The sequence below is a fragment of the Bison bison genome, unplaced genomic scaffold, assembly GCF_000754665.1.
Source record: "Bison bison bison isolate TAMUID 2011002044 unplaced genomic scaffold, Bison_UMD1.0 scf7180017864384, whole genome shotgun sequence".
NCBI lineage: Eukaryota > Metazoa > Chordata > Mammalia > Artiodactyla > Bovidae > Bison > Bison bison.
The window spans coordinates 8,624,298-8,647,178 of record NW_011494956.1 but is presented as its reverse complement, the minus strand read 5'-3'; the positions used below and the strand labels follow the sequence as shown (position 1 = coordinate 8,647,178).

General features: G+C 37.9%; 1 protein-coding gene across 4 annotated transcripts in view; it reads right to left on the bottom strand.

The window, feature by feature from the left end:
* Positions 1–22,881, bottom strand: part of XRN1 (5'-3' exoribonuclease 1) — a 112,708-nt gene that overhangs the window by 29,602 nt on the left and 60,225 nt on the right. For all 4 annotated transcript variants that reach the window (XM_010858157.1, XM_010858159.1, XM_010858158.1 and 1 more), the window contains exons 26-32: positions 19,071–19,160; positions 18,552–18,687; positions 15,477–15,533; positions 15,211–15,343; positions 11,966–12,035; positions 6,738–6,945; positions 6,173–6,268 (exon numbers count right to left, since the gene is read on the bottom strand). In XM_010858157.1, the coding sequence (XP_010856459.1) occupies positions 6,173–6,268; positions 6,738–6,945; positions 11,966–12,035; positions 15,211–15,343; positions 15,477–15,533; positions 18,552–18,687; positions 19,071–19,160 (790 nt within the window). The remainder of the gene's footprint in view (positions 1–6,172; positions 6,269–6,737; positions 6,946–11,965; positions 12,036–15,210; positions 15,344–15,476; positions 15,534–18,551; positions 18,688–19,070; positions 19,161–22,881) is intronic.

Below are 22,881 nucleotides of genomic sequence, written 5' to 3'. Positions count from 1 at the left end.
AGCAAAATGACATATGAGTAAGTTTCACATAAAGATCATATCTGATCTTTTTGCTTTCTGATAGGGAGAAGAGGCATGAAGGCAAAAAGAGACAGATAACTTGCCATAGCAAGTGGGAGACAGAAGCAGAGTGGAGGCTGGAGATGTTCAATATAAATTAATCTCTCTATAATGATTAATTTTGCTTCTGGTGGACCCTATTTATTTTCTTCTGAGCACAGATGAATGAACACAGGGTATGAGCAAAGGCACCTCATGTTCTAGTTGGCAGTGGACATGCTCCAAAACAGCTGTGATATGTACCAAAGTGTGAAGGAAGGTCTAGTGAACTCACATGCACAGGAACATTTAGGGTTCTTTGGTCTTTAAGACTAAAGAAAAGGGCCAAGAGATTTCCATCTGCACAGTACAATGGCTGGTGGGGATTTGGGCTAAAGCAGTTCATTTGAGGGGATTCTGATGCTACAACAGGGAATCAAAACATCAGGACACAAATATTGTGTGTCTATTATGTGCCAGGCATAGTAAGATGTACTTTGCATCCATTATCTTAACATCATTATAATAATGCAACAATCATAAAAATGCTACGGTGTAGTCAGATTCCATGTTACAGATGACAGAACTGAGGCTCAAAATGATAATGGTTATAGGACTAAACAATAGGAGAGCTGACATCTGAGTCCTAATTCTAAAACCCATGTTCACAGTATGATTTCAGAGAAAAAGTGCCATAACTTTAATAAGAAAGAAAATATTCCACTTTTAACTATAGTTTTTAGAATTATTCTGTTTGATGTCTACATGTCTATTTATGTTAGTTGTATTGTTATATTCTGCCAATAAAGACTTCATTTCTTAAAAGACTTTTTAAAAAAGCAGTTTCATCAGATCAGATCAGTCGCTCAGTCGTGTCTGACTCTTTATCAACAGGTTCACAATAATACTGAGAGGAAGGTACAAAGATTCCCCTATTCCCCTCACCCCCACCTCCATACATGCACAGCCTTCCCCATTATTATCATCTCCCACTGGAGTAGGACATTTGTGACAACTGATGAACCTACACTGACACATAACTGCTACTTAAAGTCCGTATTTTACATTGGTTCCACTTTTGTTGTTATATATTCTGTGGGTCTGGACAAATGTGTAATGACATTTATCTACCATTATACAGAATATATTCATTGCTCCAAAAATCTGTGCTCCATCTATTATCTCTCCCTTTCCCAATAATCCCTGGCAACCACTGATATTTTTACTGTCTCTATGGTTTTGCCTTTCCCAGAAGCTTGAATTCCTTAAAAAAAAATCATGTTGAGTTCTCTAGAATTTGCTTATTAGATGAATACCAGGCTGCTTATTAATGCTTCATGGATATAAGGGTTATATGTGGTAGCTCATAATTCTTAGAATATAAAGTAGAAAAAACATGGGAGTGTTCAGCTGATATGAATAATGAAATAGCACCTTAATAACAGGAGATGCATACAGAAGATTCTATGGAAATACAAAATATCAAGTGTTGCGGCTGCTGCTGCTAAGTCGCTTCAGTCGTGTCCAACTCTGTGCGACCCCATAGACGGCAGCCCACCAGGCTCCCCCATCCCTGGGATTCTCCAGGCAAGAACACTGGAGTGGGTTGCCATTTCCTTCTCCAATGCATGAAAGTGAAAAGTGAAAGTGAAGTTGCTCAGTCGTGTCCGACTCTTAGCGACCCCATAGACTGCAGCCTACCAGGCTCCTCCATCCATGGGATTTTCCAGGCAAGACTACTGGAGTGGGGTGCCATTGCCTTCTCCGGTATCAAGTGTTGAGTTCCATCTAAAGGAAATTGGTGATAATATGCCAGTAGACCTTTTGGCAGTGAGAGAGGAAAGAGAAGGAAGGAACAATGCAAACATATAACCTGAAATGGAAATTATCTGTTTATGGGAGAGGGAAAATAAGGAGATCAATTTGACTGGAAGAGAGCATTTTACCAAACAGCTGGACATACTTTATATAAGAACTGTACAGGGTTGGATTATAGAAGACCTAGACATTAGTTTGAGTTGAGGCTGAACTCCAGTAGTTTTAAACAGGGAGCCCTATACATTCTAGAATATTTGAATAACACTGTTTTAGGGTTTGAAAAGACCTCAGAGTTCAGCTAAGTCCAATGCCTTAATTTTATACCTGAGGCCAAAGAAGCCCAGGGAAATTAGATTTGTGCAATTTGAGGCACAAAACCTGATTTCCTAATTTTGAGTCTAATATCAGATTTATCTTCACTATACTGCCTCAGGGTATAAAGTGAGTTCAAAACCAGGAGTCTTGGACTTCCCTACGGGCATAGTGGATAGGAACCTGCCTGTCAACATAGAGGTCACAGGTTCAATCCCTGGTCTGGGGAAGATTTCACATGCCGTGGAGCAACTAAGCCCATGTGCCACAACTACTGAGCCTGAGAAGCCACAGCAATGAGAAGCCCACACACCACAACTAGAGAATAGCCCCCTTCACTACAACTAGAGAAGGCCCATGCAAAAGGACGAAGACCCAACGCAGCCAAAAAATAAATAAAAATTATAAAAAAAAACCCAGGAGTTCTTATTAACTAGATACTTGGCTCAATTATGCTATGGGGACAACACAGGTGAAAAGATCTTTAGGAAAGATTGTGTAGGTAGTACTACGTAAGAAGAGCTGCTGCTGCTGCTGCTAAGTTGCATCAGTTGTGTTCGACTCTGTGCGACCCCACAGACGGCAGCCAACCAGGCTCCCCCATCCCTGGGATTCTCCAGGCAAGAACACTGGAGTGGGTTGCCATTGCCTTCTCCAACGCATGAAAGTGAAAAGTGAAAGTGAAGTCGCTCAGTCGTGTCTGACTCTTCAAGACCCCATGGACTGAAGCCTACCAGGCTCCTCCGCCCATGGGATTTTCCAGGCAAGAGTACTGGAGTGGGGTGCCATTGCCTTCTCCAAAGAAGGGCTAGAAAGACATAACAAACAGGAAGCACAGATAGGAGGTTTATCTAGGGCTAGGGGCACAATTTAAGGTCTGGTTGTAAAAACTGAGAAGGCGCAAAAAGATTTGGGATCTCAATGCAAAAAATATTAGAAAGAAGCAAAAACTTTTAACTTTATCCTTTCCAGATTATATGCCCGGGTAAATTATTATGCTGGAAATAAGGACAGAAGAGGTTTTAGGTGAGGTCAGTTGTGAGATATTTTGAAGTTGAGGTGATGGTATAGCATCCATCTATACCTGTCTTCTAGAAAGTGGAGATACTGGGTTGATCTTGATTGAAAGGTTGGAATCAGAGACACAGACAGAGTGGTAATTAGTAGAGAAGTAAGAGTCACCGTTAAGCAATGAGGCAACAAGGAAAACAAATCTGTTGTGTTTTGGGAACAGTCCCCAATGAAAGGTTGAAAGCACAGAGGTTAACAAAGAACTTGAACACAGAGGGAAGGGAAAGAGGAGATTCAGGGTAATGTTTTCTCTTAGAGCAGAACTCCTTGAAAGAATTACCTATATTTGCTTCCTCCAATTTCTCTCTTCCTCTTCTCTCTTAAACCCAATCTTATCAGTATTTTACTCCTATCATTCAACTGAAACTGCTCTTGTCAAGGTTCCCAATGGCCTTCATGTGTTAAATTCTGTATGTAGTCAATTCTCAGCTTTTATCTTAACTGATCCATCTACAGCATTTGACACAGTTGATTACTCTATTCTAACATCTATTCTTCACTTGGCATGAAGAAACCACCCTTCCCTGGTTTCCTTCCTGTCTCATGGGCCATTCCTTCTCAGTCTTCTTTTTAGTCTCTCCAACACTTGAAGGATGGAATGCTCTAAGGTTAAGTTACTGAACCCTTCTTCTATCTATAACCAAGAAAGTGGATGTAGATAACATATATATATATATATCTTGGGTATATTTAAATATATATATATATATGCATATATATTCACATCTGCACATACATACACACAAACATAAAATGATTCCAAATTTCAAATCTATCTCTCCAGCCTGGACAACATTTATGACCTTCAGACTCAAATGTCCAATTCTACATCTCCACTCAGATATCTAACTCTGATATCTCTTCTTAATGTTTAACATACATCTCAAACTTACCAAAACTGAACTCCTGATATTCCCCCACAGATCTACCAGACCTGCAATCTTTCCCACCTCAGTTAACAGCCCATCTATCATTTTAGTTACTCAGACCTGAAGAATTATATCCTTTAATACATTATTTCTCTTTTACCCCATATCCATTTCATCATCAGCTGGAAATCCCTTCCAATATGTTAAGAATTTGACTACTTCTCACAGGGTCCTACTATCCTGATCCAAGTCAATATCAACTCAATCTTGATGATTTCAGTAGTTTCTGAACTAACCTGTTTCCACCTTGGGTCCTCTATATTCTATTCTCAAGGTAGTAGGCAGAGTGATGGAATTAAAATATAAGTCAAATCATGTCACTCTGCTGTGCAAAACCCTCTACTGATTCCTTATCTCACTGAGTAAAAGCCAGTGTCCTTATAATGATCCAGAAGGCCCTACTAGTATCTATCTGTTACCTCTCTAATCACATTTCCTACAACTCACTGTACTGATTCAGACACATGGTCTGCTTCCTTGTGTATGTCAGAGACCATCACTCCCAACAGAAACTTTGACCTCGTCTGGAATACTCTCTCCTCAGATATCTGTATATCCTCTTCTTCATTTCATTCAAATCTTTGCCCAAATGTTACTGGAACATTCCATTTAAAAAATTACAAAACCTTGCCTGCCCTCTCCACTAAATTCCCTATCCTGCTTCCCTACAATTTTTCTCAAACTTATATTATCATCTAATAACATTTATTTTATTTTGTCTTATTTATTATCCTTTTCTCCCTACAATACTAATTGTATGTGAGTCCGGATTTTTGTTTTGTTTACAGCTGTTATTCTTGGTGCATACAACAATGCCTGGCACATGGTAGGCACTTAATGTGCTGAATGAATGAAAGAATGATTTAAAAAAGCACTCCTGAAGAATGAGTGGTTAGCAGTATTAAATAAACAGAGGAATAAAGGGTTTAAAAATCTGGATATGGGTTACATTTATGTAGAAAGCACTTATGAATGTCTAAGGAAAACCTAAAATACAGCATATTGGCAGAGGTGACTTGTGCACTGTCACTCTCAGTTTTTTTTTTTTTAGTTTTAGATTTTCCCCCCATTTTATTATTTATTTATTTTAAAATTGAAGTATAGCTGACTCAAAATGTTGTTGTCACTCTCATTTTTATTTTAATTTCACCATCATTGCCTTTGCTTTTTTAATGGAACCCCACTCCAATACTCTTGCCTGGAAAATCCCATGGACACAGGAGGCTGGTGGGCTGCAGTCCATGGGATCGCTAAGAGTCGGACACGACTGAGCGACTTCACTTTCACTTTTCACTTTCATGCATTGGAGAAGGCAATGGCAACCCACTCCAGTGTTCTTGCCTGGAGAATCCTGGTGGGCTGCCGTCTATGGGGTCACACAGAGTTGGATACGACTGAAGCGACTTAGCAGGAGCAGCAGCAGCAGCACTGATAATGCTATCATTACCGAAGGTATTAGAATAAATTAGGCCCTCATGGTGCAGGCCACTGGTTTATAAACTTGAGAGGACATTCCTTTTTGACTGAAGCTGAGAAGAAGGTAACTAGCAAAAAATGTAATAGGAATTTGTTTCTTTTCATCTTCTTTTGTTTGGTGACTGAGTCTACTCTTTTAGCAGAATTTCTTTCCTCTTCTTAATCTTGATCAAGGATTTGCTCATTCATATTTAAGACAACCACCTGCCAGCATAAAGCTATACATTCAAGTAGAAGTGAATAAGTTAATACATACCATTAAAGCCTTTATTAAATTTAAAATATAGTTATTATGATTTGTAAACAACTAGAAAAAAATCCAAAACTGATTTAAAATAAAAATTTTCTATAGTCTTACTCATTGGTCCAACATACGTGGTTGAAGAGAACTATGAAAATTTAAGATCCAAAGTGTTATTTCTCTTTTATGAGATTTCAGAAGAAAAACTAATCACTGCATACCTAAAAGAGAAATATAAAATATATTAAAAAAAAAAAGAAATGTCCATTAAGCAAGGTATACTAACCTTCTCTTGTAGCAGTGGCTGAAAGTGTTGAACCTTTCCAGATCCCTGTAAGGACTGCCAAATGTTACAAAATTCATCATCATCTCTAGCAGGTACCTGGGGAAGTACAAAAAACTTCTTAAGGAAAACTGAAGCATAAATATGCACCAAAAAAAACAGTAGTTATCTACAAGATTTGAGGATTTTTGCTTGTTTCCTTTGTTATCATCTACTTACCTGTTTCTTAATTAGTCTATAATAAACCTGTTATTTGGATTTAAAAGTCTCCTTAAAATTTTAGACCATGAAATTAAATCAAGTATCTCACATAAAAAATTCAAGTTTTGCCCTCAGGGAAATGAAATAAAGGAAATCACACATGAGTTATATGGTGGGCATTTGAAAACTGCTTTTGAAAAACATGATATAGTCCCCTCCTTTTTACCTTTCCAATTAATGTCATTTCGTAGGGGATAACATAGATCATTTGGGTGATATAATTCAAAATATAAGAGTTAATCCATGAAGTAAATGTATAAAGAGAAAACAGTTATTTTCAAGCTCATTATTTAAATAAAAATCTTACTTGAGTAGGAACAAAAAGTGATTGAGGGGAATGGTTCAGGCCTCCCAAATGCCCAGATGAAACTGATGAATTTGAGCTATAGTGATTCACAGCTGGCTGTGGTTTCACAATGGCTGTCAACTTCTGATTTCCAGTTTCAGAGCGACTCCCATGAGAAAGGTTCACCAAGGCACTTGTTGGCAGTCGATAACCTCTACCAGGTGAGCACCTAAAAGTAAAAAGTTGTAACAGGGTAAGAGGGAACTGAAACTAAATGTGCTAGGGAGAAGAATCAAATAATTCTGGGTGGACTGTTCATAATTTAATTAATAAATATTATTTTTATTTTCAATTAATTGATTGATTTATGGCTGCACCAGGTCTTCGCTGCTGCATGAAGGCTTTCTCTAGTTGTGGCAAGCAGGGCTACCCTCTAGTTGGGCGGTAGCTTCTCGGTGTTGTGAAGCTCTAGAGTGTGGGCTCAGTAGTTGTGGTGCACAGGCTTCATGTCCTTCCCACCCCGCTGCATGTGGAATCTTTCCGGACCAGAGACTGAACCTGTGTCCCCTGCATTAACCACTGGACCACCAGGGAAGTCCTGAATATTACTTTTAAATTCAGGAACTTGAAATTAGAGAAAAATCTCAATCTGTAAGATGATATATCTCTGGAAAGTTTTAGGATAGACTATTCAGCGCTATTAAGTGGGAGAAAAATGTTCTAGAGGTGTAGTTGTATGTGGAGGGGTGTGTGTGTGAGCTAAGCTTGTCTTCAGAAGGCTTGCAAAAGAATAGCTTAGTTAACTAATGAATAAAATTCCAAACTTCTTTAAAAAAAACAGTGGTTTTAACAGTCTGGGTTATAAAGCTAGCCAGTGTGCAGCTAGTGTGGCTCTACTGATGCAACAGGAAAAATGTTAGCTTTGATCACTTCCATTTCCTGATCAATTGTTGAGTCCAGCTCTTTTTATCCTCATCTTTCCATCTTAAAGTTCTAGAATTGGGAAGGCTAAGAGACAAGCATTTGTGATTTCTTCCTTCTTGGTCATGATAAAAGTATTTAGATATTAAAATAAGCCCTCTGTGGTCAAAAGCTTTCAACTCTGTTACTTCTTTAGAATGTAATATTCTTATATTCTGAGATCATGGGGAAGTAGAATTCTTTCATAAGAAATCTTTGTAAGATTTCCAGAAAATATTTTTGTGAGAACTATACTATAAGATTCTGCATTATGAAATGAATATACTGCAGGCAGGCAATCTTTAATATAACTCTCAATCAATTAAGAAAGAAGTTAATCTTAAAAACATATTTCAAAAGTTATTTGGCTAAGGTTATTGGTAACCAAATGAAAATCAAAATCAGATATGGGATCCAGACTCTGCTGCTGCATTTAAAGGCACAGACAATGTCTTTGGGTAACAGGCACATTCAAGTTGCAAAACAATAATGGCATTCTGAAGGTGATCACTTGCTGTGAGGACTGAAGATTGTGATTTCATGCAAAGAGATTAAATAACAGTAATTCACTTTTAATTTTAATTACCACTAATCAAAACAGAAAAGAAACTAAACAAACTGGAGTTCAGTTTTCCAGCTGGTGTTTAGAAAAGAAAGGAAAACTGGAAAGGATTTCATTTAATCCTCACAATCACCTAGTGAAGTGTACATCTTCATTATGGATGATATTGAGGGTCAGAATGCCTCTAACTAATCTACCCAAGGAAACAACAAAGTTAAGTGAGAGAGGTCACAATTCTAATATTCCATGGAGCCTCTAACGATCCTTTTTTCTGTCACTTTAAACTTTCTATTAATGGTCACCCAAAATAGACTTGAGGAAGTCTCCGCCATGGTAAGCTAAAAACAAACAATACAACCATCTTGCTTTAAACCTCCGAGTTCAGTTCAATAGTTGTCATGTCCAACTCTTGTGACCTCATGGACTGCAGCACGCCAGGCCTCTCTTCCATCACCAACTCCTGGAGTTTACTCAAACTCATGTCCATTGAGTCAGTGCTGCCATCCAACCATCTCATCCTCCATCCAACCATCTCGTCCCTTTCTCCTCCTGCCTTCAATCTTTCCCAGCATCAGGGTCTTTTCAAATGAGTCAGCTCTTTTTGGTATCAGGTGGCCAAAGTATTGGAGTTTCAGCTTCAACATCAGTCTTTCCAATGAATATTCAGGACTGATTTCCTTCAGGATGGACTGGTTGGATCTCCTTGTAGTCCAAGGGACTCTCAAGAGTCTTCTCCAGCACCACAGTTCAAAGGCATCAATTCTTTGGGGCTTAGCTTTCTTTATAGTCCAACTCTCACATCCACACATGACTACTGGAAAAACCATAGCTTTGACTAGGCGGACCTTTGTTGGCAAAGTAATGTCTCTTCTTTTTTAATATGCTGTCTAGGTTGGGCATAACTTTTCTTCCAAAGAGTAAGCGTCTTTTAATTTCATGGCTGCAATCACCATCTGCAGTGATTTTGGAGCCCAGAAAATAAAGTCTCTCACTGTTTCCCCATCTATTTCCCATGAAGTGATGGGACCAGATGCCATGATCTTCGTTTTCTAGATGTTGAGCTTTAAGCCAACTTTTTCACTCTCCTCCTTCACTTTCATCAAGAGGCTCTTTAGTTCTTTGCTTTCTGCCATAAGTGTGGTGTCATCTGAGTATCTGAGGTTATTGATATTTCTCCCGGCAATCTTGATTCCAGCTTGTGCTTCATCCAGACCAGCATTTCTCATGATGTACTCTTCATATAAGTTAAATAAGCAGGATGACAATATACAGCCTTGTTGTACTTCTTTCCCGATTTGGAACCAGTCTGTTGTTCCATGTCCAGTTCTAACTGTTGCTTCCTGACCTGCATACAGATTTCTCAAGAGGCAGGTCAGGTGGTCTGGTATTCCCATCTCTTTCAGAATTTTCCATAGTTTGCTGTGATCCACACAGTCAAAGGCTTTGGCATAGTCAATAAAGCAGAAATAGATGTTTTTCTGGAACTCTCTTGTTTTTTTGATGATCCAGTGGATGTTGGCAATTTGATCTCTGTCCTTTGCCTTTTCTAAAACCAGCTTGAACATCTGGAGTTCACAGTTCACGTACTGTTGAAGCCTGGCTTGGAGAATTTTGAGCATTACTTTGCTAGCGTGTGAGATGAGTGAAATTGTGCAGAGGTCTGAGCATTCTTTGGCATTGCCTCTCTTTGGGATTAGAATGAAAACTGACCTTTTCCAGTCCCATGGCCACTGCTGAGTTTTCCAAATTTGCTGGCATACTGAGTGCAGCACCTTACAGAATCATTTTTAGGATTTGAAATAGCTCAACTGGAATTCCATCACCTCCACTAGCTTTGTTTGTAGTGATGCTTCCTAAGGCCCACTTGACTTCACATGATGCCTGGCTCTAGGTGAGTGATCACACCATCGTGATTATCTGGGTTGTGAAGATCTTTTTTGTATAGTTCTTCTGTGTATTCTTGCCACCTCTTCTTTTTTAAAAAAATTAATTTATTTTAATTGAAGCCTAATTACTTTACAATATTATAGTGGTTTTTGCCCTATATCGACATGAATCAGCCACAGGCGCACATGTGTTCCCCATCCAGAATGCCTCTCCCACCTCCCTCCCCATCCCATCCCCCAGGGTCATCCCAGGACACCAGCCGTGAGCATCCTGTCTCATGCATCAAAACCTGGACCGGCGATCTGCTTCACATATGATAATATACATGTTTCAATGCTGCCCTCACTAATCATCCCGCCCTCGCCTTCTCCCACAGTCTAAGACTGTTCTCTACATCTGTGTCTCTTTTGCTGTCTCGCATATAGTGTCATGATTACCATCTTTCTAAATTCCATATATATGCATTAGTACACTATATTGGTGTTTTTCTTTCTGACTTACTTCACTCTGTATAATAGGCTCCAGTTTCATCCACCTCATTAGGACCGATTCAAATGCATTCTTTTTAATGGCTGAGTAACATTCCATTGTGTATATGTACCACAGCTTTTTTATCCATTCATCTGCCGATGGACATCTGGGCTGCTTCCATGTCCTAGCTATTGTAAGCAGTGCTGTGATGAACACTGGAGTACCCGTGTCTCTTTCAATTCTGGTTTCCTCGGTGTGTATGCCCAGAAGTGGGATTGCTGGGTCGTATTTGCCACCTCATCTAAATATCTTCTGCTTCTGTTAGGTCCATACCATTTCTGTCCTTTATTGAGCCCAACTTTGCATGAAATTTCCCTTGGTATCTCTAATTTTCTTGAAGAGATCTCTAGTCTTTCCCATTCTATTGTTTTCCTCTATTTCTTTGCACCGATCACCAAGGAGGTCTTTCTTATCTCTCCTTGCTATTCTCTGGAACTCTGCATTCAAATAGGTGTATCTTTCATTTTCTCCTTTGCCAGTTATCCTAACTGCCAGTTATCTTTTCTCCCCTTCAAGGTCAAACTTCTCAAGGGTCAGCTGTTTCTTGTCTCCTTTACCCCACTGGCTGTTCACTCCTCAAACCATTCCAACCTAGCCTGAGCGTCTACAATTTCACTAAATCAAATGACAAAGAGTTATCATGTCTCTCAATTCAAAGAATGTTTCTATTCCTCAAGTTATTCAACCATTAAAAAAATGCAGTCTGATCATGTCACATCTCTGATTTTGATAGCTTCACACTGCTTTAAGGATAAAGGCCAAGATACCACAATCCTTAGCATGTGCTGAAAGCAGGTTACCAGTTCCTGCACAGTGTGGTCCTTGTTCTTTTCCCTTACTCTAATCTTACATGGCTGCTGAGGCTGACACACCTGCGTTCTTTTAGTCTTTTAAATGAGTGAAAATGTCCTCTGCTGCATATGCTAGTCTGTTTTTCTGACCACCTGTTTCTACTCTTTCAGTACCTAGTCTTCATGTCCCATTTTAAACATCACTTCAAGAAAGCCTTTCTAGAATGCTCAGATCACACTCTATTATAGACACCTGAACTATTAATACTTCTTCCCAGCACTTGTCACATTTTAATTAAAAAATTACTATTTTTAGTAAGTTAGTTATATCCCTTACTAAAGTGAAAGCTCTGTAAGGGTAGAAACCATGTCTGTCTTTTTCAGTGTTACAACCCTATTACAAGTATGAGTCTCATATGTACTAGGAACTGAAATTGTGGACAAAAAAGCAAGTAATGTAAAGTCATTGGCCATATGGACATATTTACGAAGTGTAATTATCATCTGGAAATACAAACCTTATTGTTAAGCCTCCAGGAAATTCTTCATCAAATAATACTTCAAATAGTACATCAGCTTCTCTATTAGCTGTTTAAAAAAGAGAGATTGAAAAATCATATGATTAAAAAAAATAGAATGTGAGTTTTTGGAGTATTAGAAGCATTACAACTATCAATACAGATGCAAATGAAAAGAAGATAAGCTCACAGATTCCCTTACTTGTATTAACTTAAAGAAAAATAATACTATTTTAAATTAGATGCTGTGAGAATTAATTATATTTTTATCTGTTTTTTATATGTTGGAAATTATTCACAAAAAGAGAGTTAATAAAAGAGAGAACTCTGGAATTTGTAGTTTAGAAGGTTTTACAGTTAGACAAAGGAAACGGAGATTTGAAGACATGGCAGTAATGAGGGAAAGAGAATGGAGACAAAGGATATATTACTAGATAGAACTGGCAGGAGTTTGTGACCTGTGTAGATAAAAAGACTGGAGATGGCAAAGATGACTCCAAGGTTCTGGCAGGAGATGACTTGGTAGATAATGGATGTCATGATTGAGACATGAGACATGTGAGAAAGACTATGGTACAATAAACCTTAAAGACGAGCAGAGAAGAATAAATTTGGCAGAGAGGCTAAGCCACTTTAGTCGTGTCTGACTCTGTGCGACCCCATAGACGGCAGCCCACCAGGCTCCCCTGTCCCTGGGATTCTCCAGGCAAGAACACTGGAGTGGGTTGCCATTTCCTTCTCCAATGTATGAAAGTGAAAAGTGAAAGTGAAGTCGCTCAGTCGTATCCGACTCTTAGCGACCCCATGGACTGCAGCCTACCAGGCTCCTCCGTCCATAGGATTTTCCAGGTAAGAGTACTGGAGTGGGGTGCCATTGCCTTCTCCATTGGCAGAGAGGATGATAGGATAAAACTGGAAAGTTTAAATTTACCAAAGTTCCAAGGTAAAGTGAAATCATTAGCTATAATAACATTTGAATTCTAAGCCCAAATTAATCAGTCTATCACATAACTTCAGAACGGAATCTCTCTCTCTTCCCACCTCTACCCCCACCCTTTCCATTCCCTTGGTTTTGTTTCTCTGGAGAACCCTGACTAATACCATATCTGATACTGTGTTAACCCAGGGTAGATGTGGGGGATATTTCCCTCATTCTCAGTCTTTCATTGTTCAATTGGAACCAGGCCTGCAGAGCTTACTCATTCTCTCCCAGCAGCTTTATCTTTCATCCGACACTTTTACCTAAAATCTAAACCCAAGAAAGTGGGGCTCAATGAGAGGCAAGAGTCTCTTCTGTGAAGGTTTAAGATCTACTTTTTAGGTTCCTTTTCTTGTCTTAGGGAGGAGCCACTTACTGAAAAGATTATTGACCAAAGGATTGTTCACCCCCTTTAGTGGAGAATTCTATGGAGATGAGGCATCAGGTGAAGGCAGTAAGACAAATATTCCCCTTTATATTCTATGTCCATGGGATATATGTTTAATAAATGACAATGCTTTTTCCACTCAGTGTAGACAGATACAGCTTTAAAATTCTTCTCTAGACAAAATTCCAACTGGTCACTATTACTGACTGGGGTTGTCAGAAGAAAGGAAACTTCTGTTATCAGAACTAAGGCCTTCTCAGGACAACTTAATCAGAGTAGACTCCACTAAGCTCAGAATTTGAACTGCCAATGCGTGAGGCTGGGCAGACAGCAGAAGGAGGGTTGCTTCATGACATGCATGTGACCCTTACCATACTTAGCCTGGGTTTGTTAACCTAGTTGACTGTCTTGTCGTTGTTTTAAGCACCAAAAAACACATCTAAAAAATTCAAAGAAGAATCAGAGAAGAAAATTCTCTTTTAGAGGTAGACCCCAAGAAGATGTGCAAAATACAGAGAACTAGCGCTCAAAGTCAGAAAAGAATCAGGGGAAGGAGTTCAAATCCCAGCTCTGTCACTTATTTGTGTAAACTTGGGCAAGTCACTTGAACTCTTGGATGACACAATATCAGGACTTCCCTAGTGCTCATTGGTAAAGAAGTCGCCTGCCAACGCAGAAGACATGGGTTTGATCCCTGATCCAGGAAGATCCCACATGCCTCAGAGCAACTAGGCCATGCACAACTATTGAGCCTGTGCTCTAGAGCTGGAGAGCCACAACTACTGAGCCCATGTGCTGCAACTACTGAAGCCCAAGCACCTAGAGCTGGTGCTCCACAACAAGAAAAGCCACCTCAATGAGAAGCCCACGCACCACAACCAGAGAGTAGCCCCCACTTGCCACAGCTAGAGAAAAGCCCACACGGCAACAAAGACCCAGCAGAGCCAAAAATAATTAAATAAAAAAAGAATAATATCTACTTCTCAGGTGGACGGGAGGGTTAAATGTAAAAGTGCCCAGCACACTGTTGCCAATAAATAAGCAATTCTCTTAGGCTCATGGCCTGTCTGCTCTTCCATCTTTCTGGACAGTGAGACCAAGATTGGGTGCCTGGGATATGGAAGGACAGTGCTGCCGGTGCCCTAGCCTCTAGGTACCCGATGTGTTCCTTTGTGTTGGGGTGACTAGTTTTAGAATCTGTATTGCAAAGCTTCTCACTCCAGGCATCCCTTTGAAGAATTTTTAGATTCTTAGCTAATTCTTCCCTTTTCTTTCTATACTCATTTTTCCTTTTCTTTTGGTAAAAAACACAACATAAAATTTATGGTTGTAACAATTTTTAAGTGTATAGTACTACAGTGTTAACTATATGTACATTGTTGCACAATGGATTGATAGAATTGTTTTATATACACAATCTAGTTGTACTCATAAAATTAAAATTAACATGTAAATCTCTTAACTGTAAATAAGCACATACATCATGTTTGTTTATTTCTCTGCAGAAATCAAGTGACTACAAGGACAATTAAGGCAAAGCCCTGGACACGGTAGGATGAAACCTAACGAAATGTTTGTCTTAGTTTCATGAAAACACATGTATGTATTCTCACTAAGCATTTAGATAATTTTAATGTGTTACACATAAGCTACCAAATCTTCAGCAGTCCTTCTCCAACTTTCACATCTTTTTAATCACTTCCCAGATGATTACACAGACGGAAAAGGACAATTTCCTCTGAAAACTAAAGCTGGGAAAATAATTAACTAAAACATAAAAGGATTTAGTGTTTTTCCTGATTTACAGTTGCTTTCTGCTTGTATATAAGACATACAGTATAAATGCAGATGGAGACATATCAAGTATTGAGTTATTACCTCCTTTAATTCCTATGATGGTGCCCCGAAGGCCAACTGGAACAGAAAAGTTCTCTCTCACATTTACAACACGGTCAAAGAGACGAAATTCTGCATCCCGATCAGGAATAACCCCATGTTGCTGTTCCAAAGGCTGAAAAGAAAGATGTAAATATAATTATCGACTCTCATTTAAAATTTTTTCTACTAATATACTGAAAACATTTTGTTCCTTCTGTACTTTCAAAGCAAAACAACAACTTAGAATTCTTTGACAGGAAACTTACTCTGTATAGCAAATGGGGCTTCACTGTCACTCGAACTTTCTTATTATTCTTTCTTTGCTGAGGAAAGAAAAATTTAAAAATATTTTTAAAATTAAAAATTATTATCTCGTATTTGCACATGCCTAAATTTTAAAAAGCCAGAAGAAATGAGTAATTTTAAGACTATATGACTTTCTTTAGATGCAAGCAAGGATGAATAAATTAATTCTTGAATCTTTTTAAAGTAAAACTTTTTTGTTGACATATAAGACATATAGAAAAAATTTTAATAAGATAAAAAATGACGGTCTTACTGACAAGTTTTCAGCCCAAGGCAGACCAGAAGTACTAATAAGGTACAACTGGCGCTTACTGAAAACAGCAAGAAAGAAAGATATGAGAAGAAATTTAAAGTAGTTTAAAAGAACTGTGCCTGGAAGATTGCATATGAAAATACAACCCATATGCTTAACACATCCCTAGACATTATTACTATCAATAAAAGTACAGCATTGATGAGAAAATATGGCATTCAAACCTGATTATGAGGCAAATTAACAAACAAGGGTATTTTCACTATAGGTCCTAATCCATAGCTACTGAATAAAAAGTTATGGGGAATAACTACTCAAAGTGTGATCACTTGGGAGCTTGTTAGAAATGCAGAACATCAAGAGCTGCTCATCTGAGAGCTGCTGCTGCTGCTGCTAAGTTGCTTCGGTCATGTCCGACTCTGTGCGACCCCATAGACGGCAGCCCACCAGGCTCCCCTGTCCCTGGGATTCTCCAGGCAAGAACACTGGAGTGGGTTGCCATTTCTTTCTCCGCATCTGAGAGCTACTGAATCAGAACCTGTATTTTAACAAGATCCTCCAGTGATTCATTTGGACATCAAGTTTAAGAAGTACTGCTCTGAAGGTGGAATCCAGACTGTGTGTTTTTAAAAATACTTCTCCAGTAATTTTGATAATTAGCTGAGTTTGGGAACCACCGTCCAATAAGAAAACTATGGATACTTTTAATCATGACCCTGCATTAAAAAGAAAAGTTTAAATTATATTCAGAATGTTATGTTCATTTTTTAGTTTTTCTCCTTCTTTACCTAATAACACTATAAAACCAAAAAGGGAAAAAAAAATCACTCATAACTTCTCAACCTTGACTCATTAATAGGTTAAAAAAAAATCCTGTCTTATCTATATGTACACACATTTTTTAAATGCTATCATCAAAATGACAGACTACAACTTTGCATGTGCATCATCAGTTTGCAAAATAAGGGGAGAATGTGTAAAACATTTTACAGTGCTCTGCATCCAAATGGGTTCAGATAAAATTTGGGTACTTAAAAGTTATAAACTTTTTGTTAAGTGGAAAACTCATTTAAAAAGTAATGCTGGACAAATAGACTTTACATTGAAAGACAATTATTAAAAAGAAATGCAGATTTTCTATCTTCAACTGAATATCATTAACCTTTCAAAATATCAAATTCTTGGCTTCAAGCCTTACATTTTTTTTTTAAGAGTCATCTAGTGGTGATTTTTCAGGCTGTATTCACAGCTCTTCAGCATGTGATAAAAGAATTCAAATAATAACAGCTAAGTATTATTAAGCATCAGTAATAGCCAGGCATTATTAGAAGGAGTTTATATGTATTAATGCAGTTAATTTTTTTTTTTGAGGACTATATGAGATGGAATTATTTTATTCTTATTTTACCAGTCAGGAAATGCAGGCATGGAAAGGTTAACTATCTTGCCTAAGGTTTTAAGTATTGAAAGATGGATGGGGGACCAGGGCTTGAGACCCAGTTCTTAACTTAGGCTCTGCTATTAGTTCAAACAAGAGAGCACTGTGTGAGCAAAGCAACATTATTTTAATAAAAAGGCAAATGTGTGAAAAATAAAATTGTAAGCTTAGAAAAGGAACATAATTAGCCCATTTTCTATTTCATCAAGACAGAGAATCAAAATAGACAAAAACAGTTAAGCCTACACAGAAGGTTATTACTTTTTAAAATCAAGACATAAAAAACGGATAATTTAAGTGGAGTTTCAAAAATACACAGTAGTTGAATGAGTTTATCAGTGGGAAAGTATATTTTAGGAGTGATTCTGTAAAAGTGAAATAAGTGTAATTTTCACGTTTTATAAAAAGATGGGAACTTCCCCAGTGGCACAGTGGACAGGAATCCACCTGCCAATGACGAGAACATGGGTTCAATCCCTGGTTCAGGACGATTCCACATGCCATGGAGCTAGGCATTATGTTCCATAACTACTGAGCTCAAGTGCTGCAACTACTGAAGCCAAGTACCTAGAGCTTGTGCTCCACAGCAAGAGAAGCCACCACAATGAGAAGCCAGTGCACTGCAACCAAGAGTAGCCCCACTCGCAGGGACTAGAGAAAGCCCATGCACAGCAACAAGACCCGGTGCAGCCAAAGGGCAAATAATTAAAATAAAAATGAATTGTATCTTTAAAGAACTTAGAATAGGAAAGAACTGAGAATTAACCTTATTTCTCAATCACAAACTTTTTATTGACTAGACTCATAAAATATTAATTCTTAAAATCAGAAACAGTCCATGGAATTCTCCAGGCCAGAATACTACAGTGGGTAGCCTTTCCCTTCTCCAGGGAATTTTCCCAACACAGAGATTGAATCTAGGTCTCCCACATTGCAGGCGGATTCTTTACCAGCTGAGCCACAAGGGAAGCCCAAGAATACTGGAGTGGGCAGCCTATTCTTTCTCCAGTGGATTTTCTTGACCCAGGAATCGAACTGGAATCTCCTGCATTGCAGGTAGATTCTTTACCAACTGAGATATCAGGGAAGCCCTCAGAAACACTACAAGGACATAAAAATTTAAATGCTATGGGCTTTCTTATATTGACATACATTTATATTTATGTAGACAAACTTGATGGACACTATAAAAGGCTGGAATACTTTTTAAAATTATAGAATAATTTGATATAATTTAGAATCACTAAATATGTTTTATTTGACTGAAACAAATTATTTATAGAATAACAAATAGTTCATTTAACTTTAAATCTCATCAGTAATCTTCATTATTGAAAATTATACCTTGCACTTTTCAATTTCTTCTTCAATTTTCTCAACAATAGCTGCATCCAGAATTTGTAAATCACAAGAAGACCGAGACAAAGTACTGACAGGATGTCCCTTTAGCCAAGTAATAATTTCTTGAACTTTCTCAGCACTGTATTAAAAACAATAATTTTTCACATTAATTAAAACTTCCTGAGGACTTATATAAAAAGTTTGATATACACTTTCTGAAGGCTGTGACTTATAAATGATATAAACTATTTAATTAATCACTATACTTAATTAGGGCTAATTATAAATCTAATGTAAATATGGACATGTTACTTCTCAGTAATTTTAAAAAAACACAAAAATTGGTTTAAAAGTACTTTACTGATATAAATGAAAGAAAAAATCATTTTAAGATCTTAAAGCAAGAACAAAACAACACAAAATTTTCCCCCCAAAAAGTAATATAAATTCTTGAGAAAGCAACTACACTTAAAAGTGGAACCACTAAACTCCGAGGCGATGAATCTCGTAACTTTTGCTTACCCGTTCTCATTTTCTCCAGGCCAAATGTCATCTTCATAGAACACATCCTCTTGGCTATTTTTGGCTATGTAACTGAATAGCTCTGGAGCTCTAGCCAAAGAAACAAATGACAACATGGCGTTTAAAAATACACATGGCAAATTTCATAAAAACTTCTGATCAAATAATTCTGGGTCTTAAGGGGATATATTAAATATATTGAGAACTGATTACTATATACACATAAGGGATAGAGACTAAAAGATTGAAAGTATTCCCAGGCCCTCATAAAAAGACGATGGAGAAATGACAATTCATAAATATAATAAACTATTACAATACTTATAAACTCCAGTCACTGATTCTATCCTTCTTGGACTATAATGACAGGTGATAAGTATATAAAATAATATGTACAGATTCACAATAAAGCTAGAGCACTTCACAAGAGAACGAATGAAAATCCATTAAAAATTTCTTCTGATATTCTTCAAAATTCCATTGCTCCCTGAACAGTGTAGCAGTACTTCTAAATATAAATACCAGACAGAATATATGTGCTTATTTTTATTTCTTTCCCAGCCCACGAAAACAATAGTAAAGGATAAAAAAGGGCATGGACCTAGAAGACAGATGAAGAATGAAGCAGAGAATCTGATAGCATATGTGAGTTAACAAAACTTTAGAAACTGAAAACTGAATAGATAAGTGTGAAATGATTTGACAGATGGGAATAAGCTGTACGCTAAGCCACCAGAGTGGGAAGTCAATAAGAACCAAGTTGATGTGAACTGTGGAAGTCTGAAAAAGCTCAGGAGATATGACCTCTGTATGTTTTAATGCCCCACTATAGGGTGAGGTTTATGAGGCTTTTAGTTGAAAATTTTGTATAATAAACAGTTAGGCAGTCACCTCTACCTCAGTGTAAATCCTGTAGTTTATTTTCGGAGAAGTTGAACAGGGGCTGCTCAAACCTTGTGTATTGCAGGCACAGGAAACTGGATGCGAAGGGCGTGAGGAGGAGAGGCTAGGTGCTCTACTGAAAACAGGGCATCAGTGAAAGTATAACTACTCTACACTAGGAAGCAGGGTAGGAAGTATAACATCTTTAAGAAGCAGTCCCTGAGATGGAGATAAACATGGAGGAAGTTTATTAGTGTGGGCTGTGAAAACAACACCTGTGAAGGAAGCAGAACCGGGCACATGTAGAAGTTGGGCTGTGGTTCATTCTTAAGAACTCCTTGGCCAGCAGCATAGAGATCTCAAACCAGGATGGCTCCCCAGACTTCTTCTGAACTGGGACAATCAGGCTGGCTGAGCCTTTATATCACTTTATTTGCTTATTTTTTTAAACATATGTCCTTGTTGATGGGGTACTGGACATGAGGCTATTGCGGGAAAGGGATGTAACTGTAGGTGAGGCAGTTCTCTTCTGCCAGGCAATTTCTACAGAGGTCTTACTGCTGAGGGCTGAGAGACAGCAGCATTCCTGCTGCGCAGGGAATAGATTTTTAATTCTGAAGAGGCATCTGGAGGGGTACTACAGAATCCACTATGTAATGAGACCCTATTCCTCTGATTAATTTCCAGAACACTCGAAGTTTGTTTTGTTCTCCACATCTGTCCTCCAAGCAAAACATTGGAGAACACATTTCTGGGAAAATTACTCAGCCCACCAGAAAAGATATACATATAGGTAGTGATATTTCGAGATGCTCTGCCAAAATAGCCCAGTCCCACTGGACAAGCCTTACTGAAGCACATTAAATTTCCAATCAGTTTTTTAACACTGCACACTAAAATACGGTAAGACACTAAAGAACTACCAGGCCAAAAGAAAAAAAAAAAGCCTCAAAATAAACAAACAACACTCCCCTTCCCGCCCCAAATCTGAAAACTCTAACATGAGAGATCAAATCAAACAGAAAAGAAAAAAAAAGAAAAGCAATCTGTAGAAAACAGAAAATACTGAGAACAGAAGAAAATCTAGATTGCTATCATTAGATAATAAAAGATATTTCATTTATTATAAGAAAAAGATTCTATAAATAAGGAATGTCAGAGAATGAGGACACTCTTTTAGAAATTAAAAATGGTTAAATAAAAATAAAAAATAGTATCAGTTAAAGGTGAAGAAATCTCCCACAGAGTAGAACAGGAGTATAACAATACAGAAAATGGATAAGAAGAGATAAGAAAATTATAAGAATTAATCCTGTAGGTCTAACATCTATCAAAAGGAATCTTGGAAAGAAAATAACAAAATGGTGACAAGGAAATCATCAAATAAATAATACGAGAAAGTTTTTTGGAATAGAAGGGCACAGTTTCAAGTCTGAAAGGGCTGAACAGCAATATGAAAGAAAAATGACACACCATAGCATTATTAAACAGCTTTGGTAACGGAACATTCTAGAAAGTTTTCAGAAAATGAAAATAGATCATCCATAAAGATTCAGAATCAGAATGGCACAAGACTTCTTGACAGCAAAGGAAACAAGAAAATGGAGCAGTGCCTTTCAAATTCTGAACGAAGAGAATCTCCAATCTAGGACTCTAGACCCAGGTGAGCTATCAGTGAAGAATCAGGGAGGTTTGAAGAAATGTCCAGACATGCAAGCTTTCTCAGGAAGCTACCTGCATATATCAAGATGAAAAGTCAAGGAAAAGCAGGCTAAATATGACATTTTAAAAGAAATATGGAGGTAAATAGAAGAAATAATCTAAATTTTCAGATGGTAATTTGGGGTTGAAATGAATCCCCTCCATCCCTCTCAAATAACAGATGAAGTTTCAACTCCTAGTACCTCAGAATGTGACTTTACTGTGAAATACGTTTTTTTTTAAATGTCTTTTTAAAAAAACTGAAGTACAGTTGATTTACAATGTTGTAACAGTCTCTGCTACACAGCAAAATTATTCAGTTATAAATATATATATATATACACATTATTTTGTATATTCTTTTCCATTATGGTTTATCACAGGATATGAATATAGTTCCCTGTGCTATTAGGACCTTGTTGTTTACGCATTCTAAATGTAATAGTTTGCATTTACCAACCCCAAACTCCCAATCCATCACTCTCCCTCCCTCTTCCCCCTTGGAAATCACAAATCTGTTCTCTATTTTTTTTATGCTTTTTAAAAAATTGAAGTATAGTTGATTTACAATGTTGTAGCAATCTCTGCTGCAAAGTGACTTAGTTATAAACATACATTTTTATATTCATTTCCATTATGGTTTATCACAGGATACTGAATACAGGGAATAGGGTTCTAAAAGAAGTAATCAAACTAAATGTCATTCAGTTCAGTTCAGTTCAGTTGCTCAGTCATGTCCAACTCTTTGTGACCCCATGAATCACAGCACGCCAGGCCTCCCTGTCCATCACTAACTTCCGGAGTTCACTCAAATTCATGTCCATCGAGTCGGTGATGCCATCCAGCCATCTCATTCTCTGTCGTCCCCTTCTTCTCCTGCCCCCAATCCCTCCCAGCATCAGAGTCTTTTCCAATGAGTCAACTCTTCGCATGAGGTGGCCAAAGGACTGGAGTTTCAGCTTTAGCATCAGTCCTTAAAATGAACACCCAGGACTGATCTCCTTTAGAATGAACTGGTTGGATCTCCTTGCAGTCCAAGGGACTAGCAAGAGTCTTCTCCAACACCACAGTTCAAAAGCATCAAGTCTTCGGCGCTCAGCTTTCTTCACAGTCCAACTCTCACATCCATACATGACCACTGGAAAAACCATAGCCTTGACTAGACGGAACTTTGTTGGCAAAGTAATGTCTCTGCTTTTTAATATGCTATCTAGGTTGGTCATAACTT